Consider the following 22090-nt stretch of genomic DNA (forward strand, 5'->3'; position numbering starts at 1 on the left):
GCCAGCCACAATCTCATCCATATTGCTATAAAATATAGCATTCTGTGTAGAATTCAAATAGCTCCGATACATTTTGTGGTCTGCGCCGACTCGCGCATGTGATCCGCTCCGTGCTATCGTGTCTCTGGACCGGAGCAGAGTGTGTGTGCGGTGCGGTGGTTAGCGTGACACAGCGCCAAACCAGACTACTTTTTTTCCTCAATGGAAAGCATATTTACACTGTTTGAATCGTTCCCTGTCCCCTATATAGTGCACTACGTGCCATTCACTGTACAGAAAATACAAATTCTGTGGACAAGTGACCGATTTCAGCTGCGGCTTCAGCGTCTACTTTATAGTGTAGGGGGCGGGCACTTCGGATTCTAGAGAGCATTTGATTGGACAGAAAGTTTGATGAGAAGCAGAAGTACGATGTGACGTCAAAAAAATCGTTGAGCCGTTTTGGCGGAAGTGACGAACTGCGAGCTTTGAATGCTTATATCTCCTAAATGCAAATTTTGTCACTGTTTTGGAGCACACTGCCTTATAGATAACCTTAAGACTAACATATTGATACTAACACCCAAAAAACTTTAATTTTGATTTCATGGGGACTTTAACAAGGTCCACATTTACATTTTATCTGTTCTTGCTTTCAACATGTTTGAGCTGCAAGAAAGTTACGTCTTGAAGTTTAATAATTATTAGACTACTACTTTTACTTCTTTTAAGAAAGTTGAAAACGTCAAACTAATACAATGTAATCAAAATCTATGACCCACATTTTATTGACAGCATCCACTATAACTCACTGTCAGTTTGTGCAACTCGCCTCGGTTTTCTTTTTATTTAGTTTTATTGTTGTTTATTTTGTAACCGAAACGCTTTCTTTTTCCCCACTGGGACTTGTCATCATTCGGCGGACATTTTCGACAGCAGGCCTATATGAAAGAATGCCAAATATTTTCTTATTCCCCAAACGGGGCATTTAACAACTCCCGAAAAATATCACAAGCTGTTTGGGCTGCTGAGTCTGGCCAAAGGCAGGCAGCCAGGCTTTGTTTGACATCGTCTTCAGCACAGAGGAAAGACACAGTGCCTGATCTGAATCATATTAAACTCTCTCAGAAGCTTTGTGTTTTGCATCAGGGGCTTGAGGGGAACGGAGCAGACATCATGCACGTATTCAGTCAGACTGGTAGTTGAAAAAAAAGTTCCTATCGGCCTTCTATTTTGGTGTCGATCCGAAGATATCCATGTGCTCTGTTTACTGTGGCAGCTGAAAAGGGTCAAAAGAGCCAAAAGATCTCTGAATCTGGAAAATCATACTGGAATATTGCAGCCAAAAAATAAATAATCAAAACAAGGGTCTCTTTGTGCTCCTTTGCACAGTTTATAAGCACGTAAGACACTGCTTATACAATTTATACAAATGTGAAAAAATTTAAACTCATTGTGACTCGCGCTCATGTAAAACATTCTTAAGACAATGTGAGCAGTGCCTGCCCATGCAAGTGAGATGATATGCAATTAGTAGGGCGTTTTGTGTAGCTGTGCAGTTGCTAGGGCGTTGCTAGGTGGTTAGTCAAAACAGCAGTTTCTATGGAATTTTTAAATTTACCATCACAAGTTATTTAACAAGCCATGTGATTTGAGGTATAATGTCCATAGCACAAATTACCTGTCAAATTTTAAAATAATATTCAAGGTTCAATACCAGTTAAGCTCAATCTACAGCACTTGTGGCATAACGTTGATTACCACAAAAATTATGAATATTATTATTATTTTTCTTTAAGATTTGTGAGGCACTGACAAAAGAAGTGAATGGAGCCAGCTGGTAAGTGTTAAAATAGTCACTGCTTCAACAGAATAGCCACAATAAAACAATCTCTTATGAAAGGGGTCCTATTACGAAGTCTTGATTTGGTTTTTGGGGTGTACTAGGCTTTCATTCTTGTTTGTTCCAAAAACACATGTTTTCACATATTTTACATAATTGCAGCACCTCTCTTACCAGTCTGTCTTAAACACTCTGTTTAGTTCCTTTTTCAGTGAAGCCCCTCCTTTCGAAATGTGAAATGTGCTCTGATTGGTTAGCTGGCCCAGTGCGCTGTGATTGGTGAACCGCTTAGAGCGTGTTCCAGAGATGCCACGCCCCTTACCATAACCGCAAGCTCCATCTGCTCAGCTATCAATATTAACGATGGTGTCAATTTTGCACAATTAAGACCCTGAGAATGTTTACAAACAAGAGGAAACCGCTTAGAGCGTGTTCCAGAGATGCCACGCCCCTTTCCATAACCGCAAGCTCCATCTGATCAGCTATCAATATTAACGATGGTGTCAATTTTGCACAATTAAGACCCTGAGAATGTTTACAAACAAGAGGAAAGGTGAAAAGGTGTAATAGGACCCCTTTAAATCTCTTATTAACGTTTTCTGTTTACATTTTATATCTAAATGATATCCAACAATGTTGCCACTGTAATGTAATACCTAAAACCTTAAAGAGATAGTTCACCCAAAAATGAAAATTCTGTTATCACTTGCTCACCGTCATGTTGATCAAAACCTGCATGCCTTTCTTTCTTCTGCAGATCACAAAAATTATTTTGAAGAATGCTGATAACTAAGTCATTTTGGTTACCCTCTACTTTTATTGAATGTAAATAAATACCACTGAGACATTTCTCAAATGATCTTTCCTATGTTCCAAAAAGAAAAAAGTTTGACGCTTTGGAACAACATGAAGGTGAGTAGCCTAAATAATTATTGGGTCAACTATCTCTTTAAAATGACTGTAAAATTGACAAGATAAACTTGAAAGCATAAATAATACACACATTTTAACAAAAGAATTAATGTCAATAAATTTATACAGTAATAAGCTTTACATTTCTGCAAACCCTCCATAAATTTAAACCCCCTTTACTTCCGTTGTAAGTGCCTCACTGTAAAATTATTTCTCAATTTTTGAAAAGAAAAGAAAGAAAACGGGGGATACGTTGAAATTAATTTTTTAGTGGTAATCAACATTATACCACAAATTCTGTTGACAGAGTTTGTACCGAACCGGAATATTTCTTAAATGGTTAGTTTAACAGGCTTTGAAAAACAAAAAATATTATTAATAGTGCCTTAAGCAACCACAACTAATAATAACTACATAACATTAGCATTTCATCAAATTGCTAAATCTGTATGTATAACAAAATTACATATTAAACTTTGGAGTAAATTAGATGGAAGATCCAATATACATATGTGTGTGTGTGTGTGTGTGTGTGCGTGTGCGACTGACCCACTGTTTCCCTTGGTGTCTAATTGATGTATGTACTGTACTGGTAATTCAATAATAATAAAAAAAGAAAGGCATACACGCGGAATGATGAACAAGGTCTCTGCCTTGAGGACGGGCTTTTAATGTATTAGAAAACCAAGGACAATGCAAATTCAATTTCAGTCGCTCCCTCCTCATCCCACGACTCCCCAAGCAGAGCAAACCCACCAGCATTAGGTACTGTCTCATGAACTTGTGTCGAGAAGCTGACCTCATTGGACATCGATTTATTTTGATTTAGTTACTTTAATTTCCCTCAGCTCTCACAATGGATCGTGTTCCAAACAAGCAATATTGCATCCCCCCGTCATGCTCCAGCCAGAAGTCTAGGACTGGAAAAACATTGCTGAAGAGGTCAGAACGGACCGTCCGTCAGGATGATGTGTCTGCATCACGCAGGCTTTATCCCACTAATGTCTCTTTCTCTTGTACCAGCAGAGGTACTGCAGCAAATGTGGCAAATGCCATCACCCGAGAGCTTCTGTCTAAATGTTTACATCTCTGAGCCACCCAATGAGAGGGACAGCTGACCTCAGAAAACTGTCCATGTGACCTCTGCTGAAGTCAAAGTAATTTAACAACCGATACATGGATATATAATAATTTCTACTGTGAGAGTGATGGCCTTTTTCTGTTACTCCTTTAAATTTAAAATCACACAACTATATCTATTTTAGTAAACTTAATAAACTGCATAAAGTACAAAGATCACAATTTTACTACATTTGGTAAATTACTGCAATTATTGCAATTTTAGTAAACTTTATACATTTTATAAATTATTAAAATGAACACTTTTGGTCATTTAAGTAAACCACCAAAGCTTGCAAATTTCAAAAATGAACAAAACTGACACTTTTAGAAAAACTTTGAAAATATAACAAAGTCCAAGTAATGTTGTTGTCTACAATTGTGAAAGTTGCTGTAGTTTACAAATTTGATTAAAATTGTTGCAATAGTCACACATTTTACTACAATTTTAAAAACTGTAATAGTTTTTTTTTTTTATTCTTATAAGGCGCATTTCCATTACAGATTTGCGCAAAACTTTGGCTATATTTTATAAATGTCGATAAAAAAGTATTGCGAAATGATGGCGTTTCCATTAACCAATGTTATGCAACTAAAACATAACCTTTTGCCTCTCGCAATAAGTCATGGCAACGGATTTTGGTGGGATATTGATGGATTTTGGCTATATTTATTCAAAGGAGGCATATGCGTGTATCTTTACACAATTCGCAATTTCAATTTGCACAATTTGAAGGGTAATGGAAACGCACCTTTAGTTACAATAGTTTTTTAAGTTTACTGTAAGCTTTTTGCATTCATTAAAATTTACTAAAAGTGTCAAAGTTATGGTAGTTTACTGAATCTTAGATCATTTTAACAATGTACAGTGACTAAAATAACAATAGTTGCAAAATGTACTTAAATTGCGATGATTGTGGTTGTTTCCATAATTACATTTTAGTTAAATACCTTATAGTAAACTTAATAAAAAGCATTGTAAACTACAGTACAGCAACTGTCACAATTTTAGTAACATTGTAAAATATTGCAACGTTTCATTTGTAGTAAACACTGTACAGTAAATAGCAGCTATAATAAGTTCAGTAAAATTCCATATTTGCTATAAAAAACTGTATTTACTTTGCAGCAAACTACCGTCACTATGACAATTTTAGCTTACATTTTATGTTAATGTCCTTGTTACATGTACTGAGTAATATTAATTAACAGCATGCAGTTAATATAGTGTTAGGGTAAAGATTAGGGTTAGATGCATTTTAAATTATGTATATGTGCATAACATAAATTTTGTAACATGAAACAAGGACACTGTAAAATAAAGTGTTACCAATTTTAGTAAAAGTCAATGTATGATGTCAAACAACAATCAAAAGCATGACTGATTAGCACTGATTGTCACCAAAATAAGCAAATAATCATAATCGGCTAGAGAGCTAATGAGTAAAGACATTACGTTGTATGTCATGCTGGTGAGTTTACTTGAACGGGCTTTCAAGGAAACATCACTCTGATTGTTAAGCTCTCCTTCAGGCTATCATTAGTCATATATGAAATCACCTCACATAAATCTCTCCAAATTAAGCACTGCTAGTATAAATGGTCATAAAATCACGGCGCTGCAGGGGCACCTTCCTCCTGCAGTACTCAACAATACGCTAACCACACAAAGCTAATCAGCATATTAGCCTTCATGTAAATAAGGCTTTGTTCATGCTGCACATGAATCAAATTTGATTTTCAAATCTAATCTAGAACCGACTGACTACACTGTCATTTTACTGATGTAATATGATCTGTTCTTTAATACAGTGCAGCTGATGGATGTAAAATGACTTTCTCACAATGTGGAAAGAGAGGACAGAAAACTGAAATATTGCCTTTGCTCATGTCTATCATGACATTTTGCTCAGAAGCATGAATATACTATACTCCTTTGTCCTAAATAACTGCCTCAGTGACTCATTCAGTATGTAAATAGTGTAAGTAAATGTCACATAAATGTCATAAAAGTAAATGTCACATAGTCGACTGCATGAAGAATGAGTCCAGAGTGATGAGAAAAACTTTAGTTAAAATAAATGAATAAATACATTTAATCATTTCTTTCTTTAAAGAAATTCAATATGAACTTTTCAAACTAACTGCAAGTTTGTAAACATGTGGTTTTTCTGTTCAGACTCCAAAAAAAAAAAAAAAAAAACTAAATAAATTTGATTTGGAGACGCCAAAAACTCTGCATGTCTCTATATACAGGTTCCACACACCGCCTTAAGAGCTAATTAACATTTTTGGCTTGGGATATAATAGCTATCCACCGTTTGACTATTGTTCGTTTCTTGAGTAAAGCCTCAAACAATCAGAATGGATCTCTTAAAACAACAGCTGTGGATCCAAAGAACACAATATGAGCTTTGGAGTCATTTATATTTAACTGAAATATGAAATGTCAATTCCTCCAACAAATTTAGCATTACACAAAGGTTTCCCTCTCTTTCTGAAAGGAAAATTCTCTGACTAAAGTTTAAAGCTGCACTTAATTCAGAATGAAATCCATTTATAGCGGCAAACTAGCGGGGTTTGTTTGCCAGACTCAAAACCAGTCTGCCAGAAATTAGCAGGACAACGGCTAGTTGTTTACTGCCTGGCTTACTTTGGCAGATTTGTGTCTGTTCTGAAGAAATAAACTTAAAATGAAACTTTCTGTAGACTAGCGTCAGACACACCTCCCAATTTCAGTCAATTCGAAAAGTTGTTTGGGCTCCACATGTTTAGCAAAACACTAAGAAGTCAAACAAATTATGTGTATAAACAGAAATATCCAATAACCTCTGCTCAAGGAGTGACGTCTACAGTATCGGCTGATGGTGTCAAGGCTCGCACCTGTCCAAACCACACAGTCATGCATCAGTGAACACCAATTAACAATGACATTAATAACCAGTTTAGTCTCAGTTGTAAACGACCCACCCAATATATGCTTCCAGTTCAAACTGTCAAACTTAAATGCCAAAATGTCAACCAACCCTAAAACAAGCCTGTCTTCTCTAATTCGAGCTAAATTGAGGAAGTTAGTAAAAAATTTAAAATCACAGAGCTGTCCGCAGTTTAGCTGATTGATCGCCCACAAACTAATCACTGAAACAACTACTGTAAGACGTTTTGAGCTCCTGGATAAATAGAATGAATTAAGGCAGGGATTGCAGAAGGGTATGTATTTAACAAACACAGACTGACTCAAAGAAAAATTTAGCTTAGGAAATTAAAAAGATGACCTCAAGTCAATAAAAACAATTTTCAACAAGACACGTTTAGTTTGCTGGGTTACACAGTCAAAATATCAAAAATATCAAAGCAACTGTAACAATTCAAGGTGATGTTGGTAGTTTAAACAGAGGTTCTTAACTAGTTAACTAATTTTATAGTCAGACTGAATACGAAATGTGACAATTTTATAAAGTGAGGTGTGAAAATTAAGTATTTGCACTTTCAGACAGCTAACATGTATTAGCTAACATTCTTTAGGTTGTGGATTAAGCATTGAATATATACAGTATATACTCTACTTTATTTTAAGGTCCCATTCTCACTATTAACTAACTATTAACTACAACTTTTGTCTCAATAAACTCCTAATTTGCTGCTTATTAATAGTTACTAAGGTAGCTGTTAAGTTTAGGTATGGGGTAGGATTAGGGATCTCAAATATGGTCATGCAGAATAAGGCATTAATATGTGCTTTATAACTAAAATGATAGGTTACACAAAAAGCACATAGGAAAAACAAGAAGATATTTTCATTGACAAGGTTTGAAATATTCCATTTGCAATGTCAAGGACGAGGTTGTAAATTCATGCATTTTAATGGCCGTATCAAATGCTTATCATCTCTACAAATATATTCATGCTGTTAAAATACATACCAGAATGCAGATAACTATTACTCATATTATTTCAAGCAATACATATCATTCAGCATTGCAAGCAAATGCAAAAACACGCCACAATACAAATCAATGAGATAAACCACTCAAAAACCACCAATTACATAAAGAACAACACTGTAATTACTGGGACAGGAACCAAAGCACACAGACCTGCGCCCTTGAACACCCCCAATTTAACATAAATTCAAAAAGAGCCTCAGAAATGTGTTTATAGAAAAAGAAGAAGAAGAAAATGCTGGCATGTTCTCCAAGTCTGTAAAACTCCACAATGAGACCAATTAAATCTTTACAAAGAAATAGCCAACACTGCACACGCAAAACAAAAGCGCAGTTGATATAAGCCGTATGCTGTGTGATGCACGGCGAAAACTGCTGAGGCATTCAAAGAATTGTTTTTCCATTTTTGGTTTCAATAAAATGACTGAAGCAATGCAGAGATCTCAATTTATGAAGTATGGTGAGCCAGTACCTTTGGCCGTAACAATCATAATATAACATTTTAGCATCATTACAACTGTCTCGTTCATTATTCTGACTAAAGGAGGATTGTGGAGAAAAGCCTAATATTCCAGACCTGATAAAGCAGAGCTGTTTGAAATTTCTTGTGGACTACAGCCTAAAGCTTTTGTGTTGGTAATCTGGTTGGTTTAATGGCAAGAGGTGGAACATTATGTTTGTAAAAGCGTTGCTTTTACTTTCATTTGAGCCCAGCCATTGGGACAGATCAAACATGATGATATCAGATATCAAACCTTATGAAATATTAACCATGGTTTTACAACAAATGAAGCCACAAAAACCATGACTACTATAGTTAATCCATGGTAACCACAAATTAACCTTTTGGACTGGTTTTTCTAAATTAACCATAGTTTAACCATAGCATTTGTAGTAAAACTGTGGTTATACAAATGGTAATCAATACAGCAAAAAAACATTTAAAAACACTTTGTGTCCTAAATCATGTGAAATGATAAGATAGATGCCTGATCTGAGGTCTTACAGCAATCTCAAGTAAGCTTTTTGGACAGCATTTGTGGCAGAAAATAATTCACGCTTCACATCCCTTAGTTTGTAAAACCTCAACATTATGTTTACACTTACTTAGTGTTAACATAAGATTTGTGTAGACATTTTCTACCTTTACAGACAAAAGGAAAAGACCACCACAATAAAATGACAAAGAATTAAAACATTTCAGAGAAAATTCCATAGTAAGTAAAATACTGTAAATGCAATTTTTGCTTGTTAGCCTACTGGTAGATGCTGTTAGGCAAAGAGCCTCCTTCTCCATTGGCAACTTCAATGTAGCTGTACATTCCGACAAAATATTGTTTTCATTATATTATACAAACCTATAAAGCCAAAATACAGTAACTACACATAGTGAAACATAGAAAACCGCCTATTTTTTATGTCAATTTCTTGCGAACTGAGTGTAATTGAGTGTTTAGTTTACCCTGAGACGATAACTTATTTTCAAAAACTTGGACTTTTAAACCCATTTTCAAAAATGTGCATTTTCAGGCCACTAAAACACTGTTCATGTAAAATGGGCATAAAGTTTTATGGTTTTGGTTGAAAATGGTTTAATGATCATGTTAAACTGCATAATAGTTACTGATAATCACAATTATTTATGTAAATGACCTTGTTGAACTGATTTATTATATTCTCATATAAATTACGTTCTCCACATTCTGAAAACTGGCAAAATTCAAAAGCTTCGCATAAAAGCTAAAACTATTAAATTCCTAATATTAATCATGTAGGTCATGTGCCAGCCAAACAACTGCCATTGAGATGGTTCTTACAAATTAAGGAACAAGAAATAAATTACCGTAGTAATCAACACCATGTCACAAATGCTGCTGAGTGAGCCTAAGGTGTATTGAAAATTCTTTAAATCATCATTCCGTCATCTCTTGCAATATCCAACTGAGGAGTCAGGTAAAGATCTCTACAGGCTTGCAGTTTACTGAACTCCTGAAACTATAGGTCTGCACGGCGGTTTAGAGGGAAGGTTTTGTGTTTGCACGCAGACACAGTGGCTGCAGGAAATGCCTCAGGACCAGCAGAGCCACTCTAAATTCTCATCGATTTATGCAAGGGTGCTGCTGATACCAGGGTGGAATCCAATATCGAGGCCTGTCCTCCCACATGAACACTTCAGTTTAAGGTAATTGCACAGGGCCGGATCTCTTGGGAATTTCCCTCTCAGTTAAAGACACAACATGCACGATTGTAGTCTAGCTTCCAGTGATGGGGATGCTACTTTAAAACTGAATCTTGCCAAGATACAAGCTACTCATAGTTTAAAGTACTTAAACGACAGTCAAGCATTTGGAAAAGTAGTTAAATGTAACTACGCTAAAGCTATTTCAAGGGAATAGTTCACAATTTAGTCACATTGTTCCAAACCTGTATGACTGTTTCTTCTGGGGTACTTGGAAAAATGTCTCATATATATATATTTATCACATAGCAGCGTTCAACCGAATTGTTCACTGTGATGAGTGGGGGCGGGGTCGAGAGCCATGGGAACGGAGCGAGGCCGGTGGAGTAAGTGATAATGCACGACACCTGCGCCACTCACCGGTCTCGAGTCCCACGGAGGAGCTCCGGAAGGATAAAAGGAGGAGTGACGACAGTGCAAGACGAGAGAGGACCAGGCCTGGATTTTATTTAGTGTTTTGGTTCTGTTTGTGCAGAAGCCTACTTTATTTTGTGTTTATATTATTATTAAAATGATGTTTGAATGTTCGCCGGTTCCCGCCTCCTTCTTCCCGAACTACGAACTGTGTTACATTGGTGCCGAAACCCGGGAGGAAGGAGGGACACGCTGCCAGAGATCCCTTGCCGCTGTGGTGGTTCTGTTTGTGCGCGGCAGTCGTCCGTGAGGGGCTGTCGTGGGATTTTGTGTTTATTTTATTATTAAAATTATGTTTGAATGTTCGCCGGTTCCTGCCTCCTTCTTCCCGAACTACGAACTTTGTTACATTCACAAATGCTAAATGTCCTGCAAGACCTCAAAACAATTAATTAATTCTTTCTGCAGTAAAGTTACAGAACTGAGTTGTCAAGGAAATTTGCAGGGTCACGCTAGTTTATAGTAGCCAGAGCCGTGATCTAACATTTCGATAATCGCATTGCATCACAGGAAGCCACGTTTCACAGCAACCGTGTGGAGTGTGGTTTAGTTAAGCAACATCAAAGTCCCCACCAGATGAAATGCTCAGCGTGAGATAGGAATCAGCTGGCAAAGGGCTTGCAGGTGCAGGAGGGATTCAAGCCCGATGTGGAGAGACAGCTAAGCTAATATTTTGCTGTCACTCAGCAGTCACTTTAACAGTGAGCAGAAGCAGCCGTGTACACAGAGACAGGGACATAGATAAGAACTCTGGCAGCAAAACAGATGAGGCGCTTTAAGCTCTCTCTCCCTCTCTCTCTCTCTCTCGTGTTAGTCACACATGAGGCATAAGTTTCTTGAAGCTGCCTAAGCTTTATTAATGTGATGTAGACATGCTGACTCATTCTGGACAATGCCTGAAGCTCTGCTGTTAAACTGCTGAGCAAGACATTGATATGGACACTTTTCCATGACCTTTTGGAATTCTGTTTGGTGATGGTAGTTGTGCAGAACTTACACACTTCAGCTTTAACTAGATTTTTGCTATGCATTTATTGAGGTATTTTGCTATGTATTCTAAACAGTGCTGTCAAAATGAGCATGTTAATGCAGGCATTCATTTTTCCAGTTTAACGGCATTAAAAATATTTAACACATTTAACGCAGGGGTGGAGCAAGGGCTGGCCACCCCACTCACAACTGCTGCTTCTGTCTATTTTTTCTTGACAAGAATTGTGTTTAATTAGACGCAGAATGTCTTTACGACCACATCAAACAGGAGACTTTTCAGACGCGCACTCCACTTCCCCTCAGCACCAGGCACTAGTCAAATGCACGCAGAAATGGTACAGGTGAAGAGGAGCTTCAGTAGAACAACAGCGAACTGCAGTCAGATGAGATTTTGTCAGGCCATATATCAGTAAAAATGAATCTTCCTGTCCTTTCGTCCTGTCCTATTATACTGTCCTATAGCACGTGCTCTTCAATTGCATGCACAAATACGACGGCGCACACTGTAGCCTGTATCATTTCATATTAAAGTGCGAATGAAACTACGAGCATGTGTGTCATATTCATGTCACTTTCAACAGCGGCAGCTCTTAAAGTAATAGCAGCCAAATAACCTAATAACCCAGCTGCTGTGATGTCTGTTAATCAAGGAACAAAAGGAAAAGCAGGAAATCAATAACTTTTGTAGCTTTAAGGATTCCCCTACATTTAATTTAGAATTTAGTGTTTGATAACTTTATTCAATTTCTATGTATTTCCTACCTGCTGAAGGGCACAGGTAAATATTACATTTATTATAATAGGTTTATGTGAGTATTGCTTTAAGTTTACTTAAATTAGAAGTTGTTATTGTTTAACTAATAAATGTTAAAATAATAGCCAACAGTTGATGTGTATAGTCAATGTATAGTCAATAGTTAAATAATTGGGAAAAAGAACAATTTCCTAGTAACATCAGTAGTATTGGTCTCAGTAATACTCGCATTTAGTCATAAAAAAGATGCCATTAAACATACACTGTCTTTATGTTGTTTCTACATTAATTTGAAAGATTGAATGTGAAATTATTGCAATATAAAAGTATATTTAAAAACTAATGTTGGGTGGGATTAATCGTGATTAATTTCAGAAACTTTTTTTTTAATCGATTGACAGCACTAATTCTAAACTGTGTGTTCTGGGTGGTTGCTAGCTGGTTGCTTACTAGCCCAATTCAAAAGAGCCCACCCAAGTCTCTATGATATTCTAGTCCATAGATACTGCTTGGGTCCCTTCTTCACCTATTTCTTTGCCAGGTGAAGATTAAAAGTTTGATGGCTAAAAGTAATAGCACATCTCTGCAACAATGCACATGGCTTAGAAATAATCATCCACAGTAAGGACAGCGTATCAGTCATATAAAGAAGGCTAAGTCAGCAAGTATGTGGCCCTCTGAGGAAGTAAACACTTCAGCTGAAGATCTTTAGATATGTGGGCAATAAAATGCAATGCATATTCCACATGTCTTTGGCCAGCATGCTTTCATATCCCTGCCTGAATGTGCAATTTCCAATCTGTTCTTTTATGCAGAAAACAGTGTGCTTTTCCTGAGGTATTTTGGAGAAAAACAGCTTGCTACAAATATTACAAATTCCGGACAAATCAGAAGGCTCTTTTGGTACATCTAAAGATAGCAAATGTTACTTACCCTCTCATACACCCGAAAGCATGAAGACTTTCAAATACGGATGTACTCACCAAGCCTTTGCAGTTGCTCAATGCCACTTTTGTAGTGCTATATTGATCCAGTAGGTATCCAACATAGTGGCAGTTATCGACCACTGAATGCTGCCAGTCTAGTCCGTCTTTGCCCCAGTACTCTACCGTGAAATGTTTAGAAACCAGGATGGGGTTGAGTGTCAGGTTCAGGTGAAAGTGCTTGCCGTAGGCTGAGAGTTTGTAAAAAAGCCTGGTCTCAGTGTGGTCCAGCTCAGCCTGGTCCAGTCCACGTCGCCGCCGACCGGGCCTGTAATGCTTCACAGTGTAACTCATGAACTGGCCCCTCTCATTCACCCGCACTGGTACTGTTAGCTGATAGTGCTCCAGCGTGGACAGGAATTCCGCTTTGTGTTTTGGGGAATAAAGTGAAGCAGATAACAGTGAGCAAAACAAAGGAGAGGGTAATCATGGGAAACCAAAAATCAGCTATTTCAGCAACGTAAGTGGCAGGTGTGCTCAGAGGAAAGATCAAATGCTCAGAGATTGCTCTTTCGCAGCTTAGAAGAGTTTCAGTTATGTTTAATCCTGTAGAAACTTCTACGTTTAATCCTGTAGAATCCTCCATTGTTTCTCCTTCACAGCAGTAACATTTAAAGGGAGCACACAGAGACTTCTGTGTTACACTTCTGTTTCTCGGATTTCTTTCCCAGTAATTTCAAATGTGTCTCCTCTTGATGTTTCAGAGTAGATCAAAACCTATGTCTCAAAATATGGATAGATTTGACAGTTAAAGTCAGAAGTCTTAAGGTTTCTCTTAAGGTTTTTCAGGAGCAACAATGGTGATACTTAAAAGGAAGCATAACTGAGATCACCATCTTACGGAGCCTTTGCATGACATGCAAGAAAAAATAAATAAATAAAATCAAAAACTTCAAAAAATACTAATTCGTTCCCTCGATGTACTAAAACGTGCACACGATTACTATTTCGTTCCCTCGATTTGCTAATTCGTTCCCTTGATTTGCTAAATTGTGCGCACAATTTACTAATTCATTCTCTCGATTTATAAATCGTGTGCACGACTTAGCAAATGGAGGGAACAAATTAGTAAATTGTGCGCACAATTTACTAATTCATTCTCTCGATTTATAAATCGTGTGCACGACTTAGCAAATGGAGGGAACAAATTAGTAAATTGTGTGCACAATTTATAAATCGAGGGAACGAAATGGTAAATCATGCGCACGATTTAGCCTACTATTTTTTTCCTGCATGCCATGTACGGGGTTCTGTAACCATCTTCTGCAAAAGCAATACACTGGACTGGCAAACTTGAGCACAGTTTGAGACATTGTTGACATCTCTTTTGGAATCCGGTGGAAACACACAAGATTACTTTTTTTTCCTCAAGGAGAAAAATCAGAAGCAGAAGACACAAGCAACAATCTCATTTTTTCTCTCTATTTAGTCTCACTAATGTCTAGGAGACACGATTGAGATATTAAAGAGATCTTTTGTAATCTTTTTTCTTTAGTAAAGATCTCTTTAATGTCTCAATTGTTTCTCCTAGGCATAGACATCAGTAAGTCTGCTGCTCTGATTTTTCTCCAACAGCGTTTCAGTGGAGATCTCAAAAACATCTCACACCGTGCTCAAGTCTGCCAGAGAAAAGCCAGAGATCTCAAAATGAACTCCAGCGTTTCTCATCATTTTTTTCCAAGATCAAATCATCTGAGTTATGCTACCCACATTTATTTTATAGCTCTGTACTCTTGCTGTATATGTCAATAATTGTCTCATTTGTTCATCTGTTTATTTCTCCTAAGAAGAAGCATCTGAGATGAGCTTGACACTTACATGAAACATAACTGAGCAATAAAAGGTTTCCTCTGGGTAGAGCTGAAAGTGTCTTAATGATATCATTGTAAGCAGAAATGAGTTATTTCTGGTGAATTTTCAGAGCTGCTATGACATCAGCTGTTAGCTACAGTCATCACTATATGTTCTTGTCCACACGTTATTAAACCTACCTTGAGAGTTGTATGAAAGGAGTGGGATGTCGTAACTTCAGGTTATCATTTTCACACCTGCACTTGACTATTAGCTGCCCTGCCTGTTTCCGACTCAAGGCATGAATCCATGCTGCAAAAACCTGTTGCAAATAACTTGACTGGTGGCTGATCAGACTGAAGCTTCACCAGCCAATTACAACTTTTCCAGATTCTTGATGTGTGAATGAAATCAACAAGCATTTATTTCATGTACAAAGCCATGAAATCAAGTGTCATTTGCATTCAAATGCTACTGCAGCTCCTCTCAGAACAAACATAACTTCTCTGAGCCATGCTTTTGCAGTTACAGCCATGCATTTGCAGTTTTGCAGCACTACCAGCTGGTCTCTAGATGGTTTTTGGTGGATGTGTGAAGTCAGTTCTCCTCAAGTTCGCACAGGTGTCCTATCAGTGTAACACAGGTGCAGAACTTAATCCACTAACGTTCGACATCAAATTATTTTTGTCTTCATTTTGAACAGTATATTTCAATTGATGTGTTATATAAAAACACACAAAATGACACTTCACACAAAATGAGACTTGGTTTGATATTACATGCTGCAATGTGTGTTCATACACTTTTAAGTGTGTTTTAAATGGATAGTTCACACAAAAACAACACTTCTGTCATCGTGTACTAACCCACCTGTGTGCATTTCTCAAAAGAAGAAAACTGGTAGCCAAATAGTTTTGGTGACAACTAACAAAAATTGCATGGACAAAAATTTTTCCAAAACTTTTATCTTCCACAGAAGAAAGTTATACAGTTATCTATCTTGAATGCATAGTGCCACAGTATTAAGTGAAAGCAAGACTGTATCAATTCAAAAGCAAAAATCAATACAATGGACAGTCTTCCTTCTGATCACTTACAAACTTTTGTCTATCTATCTATCTATCTATCTATGAAGCAGGACTGAGTTACAGTACCGTTGCTAGCTCTATGTGACAGTAAACGCAACTCCAGAAGTAACTCACCGGATGAACATCAAATCAAGTGCTAGAACCTCCAGCCTAAGAGTCGTCTAGTTCCAACAGATATATCCTATATGTCAGCTCCTTTTGCATGTGTTTCTTACTATCGCAGCAGAAGCTGAAGCGGTAACTGTGCAGACGAACATTCATGAGTTTAATAAAACGGCTTCTTCCAGACAGCAGCTCGAGTCTAAAACGTGTCTGACCCAGACAGCTGGCAACTGCCCAACACTATTACACTGACCGCTGAAATACAAACACACAATACCAATGAGAAGACTACCAATGGGACTCTTTTTATTTTTTTTATTTAGTATCTTTCATTAATGTTGTCGTCTGAGATAAAGCCGTCACAACGGATTAGGCTACTATTAAAAACAGACTCCGTTATATTGACATGCATTGATATCTTCTGTGCAAACTCCACTGGGAATGCCCAGACTATCCTTCCTGTCTGAAAGACCGTAAGAAATAATAGTTACCGTCTTCATCTTTTATTGTAGAACACATGCAGACAGTAGAAATCTTCATTTGATTCCACTTCAGTGCATTCTTCAGCAAATCTCTCGTTTCGCTTCAAGCCATTCTCATGCCAACAAATGTAGTTGTGTCCTTGTACAGGAACAAAAAAACAGTTCTTCATGAACTCACTCCATCAGCAATGCAGGGGGGAAAAACTCCAAAATATGAAAAAGTTGTTGAATAAGTTTGTGTAATCAGCTCATGTTCAACTGTTTAAGTTTCCAGCGTGTGTGGTGGCTTATTGTTTGGTCTCGTGCTCTTTGATTCACCAGAGATGGATAATAACAGTAACGCACATCGGTGCGCTTGCAGAACAGCAGAGCTGATCACTGAAGCCGGGTTTGAGGCAGCACTCGAACTCCACACCGCCGGGGAGGTTCGGCATGACGTCATTGCAGATGTGCCTGCCGCGGCGCGCGCGTCTGGTCGTCAGGTGAAGCAGGTAACAACACAAACCCTAAATAAACGATTAACAAACATCTTTATGCTTAACATTCAGATTGTCCGAGCCACGTAACAAGTTAAAGTCCTATTTAGAGTCATATACGAGTGAAAATAAATTTATTTTGACATTATTTTCACAATAAATGTCAATAACCACAGACACACACACACACACATATATATATATATATATATATATATGTGTGTGTGTGTGTTTCATTTTTTCACAATCGACGTTATTTTGTATATAAGTGTATATTATGGTTTATTTTTATTTTTAAAATACAAACCAAATATTATATACAAACCATATTTGTATATGGTTAACTGAAGCGCAGGTGTTTTCTTTTTCCCAGACATGTAACACTGACAGTAAATCAACAACAGAATAGAAATATATAATAAGAGTTTGTAAAATAAAAATACAAATAGAATGTAGTATAAAAAATAAAATATCGTCCAGTGTTATGAAAGTGGTATTTCATATGCATTTAGCCGCGCTAGATGTTTGTACGCTGATTGAGGATTGTCGCTTAGCTTGCAGCGACACCCTGAGGTGACTATGTGACAGTGCACTGATTTACTGCCACAGATCACATACAACACTGGAGAACACGCTTTATTTTAAGGTGTCCTTGTTACACGTTACATGTAGGCTACTCATTATAGTAATAAATTATGCATAATTACTTGCAAGTAACCCTAAGCCAAGCCCTAATCCTAACCCTAACCATATAGTTAGTAGCCCTAGTTAATTAATATTACTCAGTGCTGAAATGTATAATTATACTGTAACAAGTACACCTTCAAATAAAGTGTAACCCCATATATATATATATTAATTAATCTTGTTGGCTAATGGAAAATGCGAAACGCAACTACCTGAAATGCTTTTTTTTTTTTACATATATTATGGGTTTTGTTTTATTTTACATATAATAATCCAGGTGTGAGTTACAGTACATAGTATATGAATTTTCTGTTTGCATGATGGAATACCCGGTCGAAGTATGTATTTTGTGTTTTATTTTCATAGATATGTATTTTATTTATTTATTTGAAAGAAATTAATACTTTTATTCAAAAGTGACAGTAAAGTCATTTATAGTTACAAAAGGTTCTATTTCTGTTTCAAATAAATGCTGTTCTTTTGAACTTTCTATTCATCTGTGAATCCTGAAAAACAAAATATATCACGGTTTCCACAAAAATATTGTGCAGCACTATTGTTTTCAACATTGATAACAATCAGAAATGTTTCTTGAGCAGCAAATCAGCATATTAGAATGATTTCTGAAGATCATGTGACACTGAAGACTGGAGTAATGATGCTGAAAATACAGCTTTGATCACAGGAATAAATTACAGTTTAATAGATATTCACATAGAAAACCGTTATTTTAAACTGTAATAATATTTCACTATTTTTACTATATTTTTGACCAAATAAACGCAGCCTTGATGAGCAGAAAAAACATTATAAATATATATATATATATATATATATTCTTATAATCATTTTTTGTATGTTGATCGTTTACATGTTAATAATTTAATAATTTAAATATCATATACACAACTAATAATGAAGTACTTTGCAAATGCAAAATAAAGCAATTTCACATTGCCAGGTATGAATATAATTTAAGCATTGATGAGTTGTGTGAGGCTATAGCAGCAGAAACTCAGTAACTTTTGGAACTAATAAATTGTGAACCCTCTCATGGAAAGTTGCTGAGGGTTATGAGTCCGGAAATGGTTGTAGATCCATTTCCAAGCTATTCAATTCTAGTGTATGTACAAATAATCGGGACACGGAGAGGGTTTCAGACCACTGACAATCTGTCTAAATATGTTGTAGTAATTTTATAATGTAAGAAATGTCAAATTAATAAGCAATAATATATAAACACAGAAAAAGAAAAACATACAGCCATTGGGTAATCAAGTAAATATGTTACGTGTATAATGTCGTATGCATTTAAAATTAAAGTTAATAATAAAAATGACATTTATAATGTAGTATTATTTTCTATGGACGGTCTTTTCATTTGTCCCAAGTTTTCAAGTTGGTGTGAAGACTGCAAGTGTGTGTAGAACTTTTGATGACCTGATGAGACACACGTAGGCATGCTGTAAAAGAGATTTACACATTTTAATTTTCAAATTTGAATACTTTGCACTTTATACATAAACTTCTATAGGCCTATGTGTGTTCATTTGTCAGCCTACATCACTCACTGTGTCAGTACGTTGCTTCATGTTAACCCTTACAAAAATGTTCTGTGTTACAACATAAATTTACCACTCAACAAACGAGCAGAGTTAAATATAACAGGATTACCACAGCACTTTCTGTTGTACAGTATGACAAGAATTTACCATTTTACCGTAAATGAAAAAAAGAATGTTAGGTGTCGCTTTTCGAGGAGAATGCTCTTTATTTTGGTCGAGTGCCTGCTAACTGAAATTCATCTCCCATCCTGTAGTCGGCGGTGTGTGGTAGAGAGCAGTTGGTTGCGTTAAAACCACCATCGAAGAAGAAATATAAACTTTAATTTGAAAATGGCGTCCGCCGTGAGCCGTGATGGTTCTGAAAATAAACGCAAACTAGATGAAGATGAAGATGAAGATGAAGGCGGATGGGTCGGGCCGCTGCCCAGTGAGGCCACACAAACAAAAAAGAAGAAAGGTACGTTAACTTGATTTATGCTGCAAAAACCCGGAAGAGTCTATGACTGTGTCCCTAAACCTAGTGAGCTGCCTAACTAGAACCCTAGACAACGTTAGTGGGCATTATAGTCATTTATAATATGCCTAGATTGTAAGCTAATGAAGTTTCGAGACACAGTTAGCCGTTTCTATCAAATATTGCATGTCTTCTGTGTTCATAGCATTGTGCTGTTTGGTTTAGACTGAGATAACTGTTTTATTAATGGATCATATGTGTTCTGCTGCAGTTCTGGAGTATGAAAGATTGTACCTGGACAATTTACCCTCTGCCTCCATGTATGAGAGAAGTTACATGCACAGGGATGTTATAACACACATTGCTTGCTCCAAGTAAGTTCCCTCCAATTTGCCACCTCAGAATATTAATAATATATTAACATTGTTTTTATTGCATGCCCGGTCAGGCCAGTATTTTCGTTAACCCCACCACGAAAAAAACCCTCTCTCAGCCTATATACATATATCATTATTTATGTTGTAACGCATTACATTATTATAGCTTAGTAATTCCGCTCCAAAACCCAAAAATCATCATCAGCCAGCTAGATAAATTTACCTGATTGACCAGTTTAAAAATCTGACAAGCAGAGTTTACAACCTTATGTAACAAAAATAAATGCATATATTTGCAAATATATAAATATTAATATATATTACATATATTGCTTAAATTTATACATGTATGTATGTGTATTTACAGTGGGTACGGAAAGTATTCAGACCCCCTTAAATTTTTAACATTGTTTTTATTGCATGCCCGGTCAGGCCAGTAGTTTTCGTTAACCCCACCACGAAAAAAACCCTCTCGGCCTATATACATATATAATTATTTATGTTGTAACGCATTACATTATTATAGCTTAGTAATTCCGCTCCAAAACCCAAAAATCATCATCAGCCAGCTAGATAAATTTACCTGATTGACCAGTTTAAAAATCTGACAAGCAGAGTTTACAACCTTATGTAACAAAAATAAATGCATATATTTGCAAATATATAAATATTAATATATATTACATATATTGCTTAAATTTATACATGTATGTATGTGTATTTACTCTTTAATATTCTGTGTTAAATATTTCATGGTCATAGACAATACTTTTAAATTATACACCATTTATTTCAAAATATGTAAGCAAAAATATTGAGCAGTTTGGTGTCATCTGGTGGGAGAAAGAAAGAAATGTGACCCTGGAGCACAAAACCAGTCATAAGGGTCAATTTTTTGAAATTGAGATGTATACGATATATTTACGGTTTTGTAACAATTTACAAAATATCTTCATGGAACATAATCTTTATTTAATATCCTAATGATTTTTGGCATAAAAGAAAAATCTATAATTTTGACGCATACAATGTATTTTTGGCTATTGCTACAAGTATACCCCAGCGACTTAAGACTGGTTTTGTGCTCCAGGGTCACAAATGTGTATTTTTTGTATTTTTGTGAGTGTGGCTATTTTTTAAGACCATCCCGCTTTTTATAATCATGTCCATTATTTTTGTGTGTGTGTTCGTATAGCAATGCCACAAAAGTCACAAAGTTTTATGCTATTCTGATAACGTAAAAAATTCAAAACGTAATTTTTTTCAGTTTAAAGTGACCAAAGACCATCCAAGGATTAAGCAAGTTTCTTTTTTCCCCCAGCTTTCATCCAGGCCAGTGCGAGTGGATCTATAATCCGGGAGACGCCATCTCCACCGTAGCCTGTTCGGAGAAATCGACTGGGAAGATTTTTGTATACGACGGACGGGGAAGTAATCAGCCCCTGCACACGTTTGCAAAGATGCACACCACGCCACTGTCTCAGATCCGCCTGAATCCCAAGTATCGCGTCATAGTGTCGGCTGATAAAGCGGGAATGTTGGAATACTGGACGGGGCTCCCGAGAGAATTCAAATTTTTATGTTTTTGAAAGATTTCTTATCACCAAGTCTGAATTTATTAAAAAATGTAATTTATTTCTATGATGCAAAGCTGAATTTTCAGCATCATTACTCCAGTCTTCAGTGTCACTTGATCCTTCAGAAATCATTCTAATATTTTGTCATTTTAATTTCATAGTTTAATATGCTGATTTGATGCTTAAGAAACATTTCAAAATTTTATCGGTGTTGAAAATAGTTGTGTGGATTTGTTTTAGTTTTTTTTTTAAGAAACTGTACTTTTTTTCAGAATAGAATTTTTTTCAGGATTTTTAAATTAACAAATGTTTTC

General features: G+C 36.4%; 1 protein-coding gene across 1 annotated transcript in view; it reads right to left on the reverse strand.

The window, feature by feature from the left end:
- LOC107658655 (A disintegrin and metalloproteinase with thrombospondin motifs 6-like) overlaps positions 1-16317 on the reverse strand; it is an 83969-nt gene extending 67652 nt beyond the window's left edge. The window contains exons 1-2 of the mRNA XM_016447296.1: positions 16272-16317; positions 13128-13542 (exon numbers count right to left, since the gene is read on the reverse strand). Of these exons, the coding sequence (XP_016302782.1) occupies positions 13128-13542; positions 16272-16317 (461 nt within the window). The remainder of the gene's footprint in view (positions 1-13127; positions 13543-16271) is intronic.
- Between the last annotated feature and the right edge of the window lie 5773 nt (positions 16318-22090).

This window comes from Sinocyclocheilus anshuiensis, unplaced genomic scaffold (assembly GCF_001515605.1).
Source record: "Sinocyclocheilus anshuiensis isolate Anshui unplaced genomic scaffold, SAMN03320099.WGS_v1.1 scaffold567, whole genome shotgun sequence".
NCBI lineage: Eukaryota > Metazoa > Chordata > Actinopteri > Cypriniformes > Cyprinidae > Sinocyclocheilus > Sinocyclocheilus anshuiensis.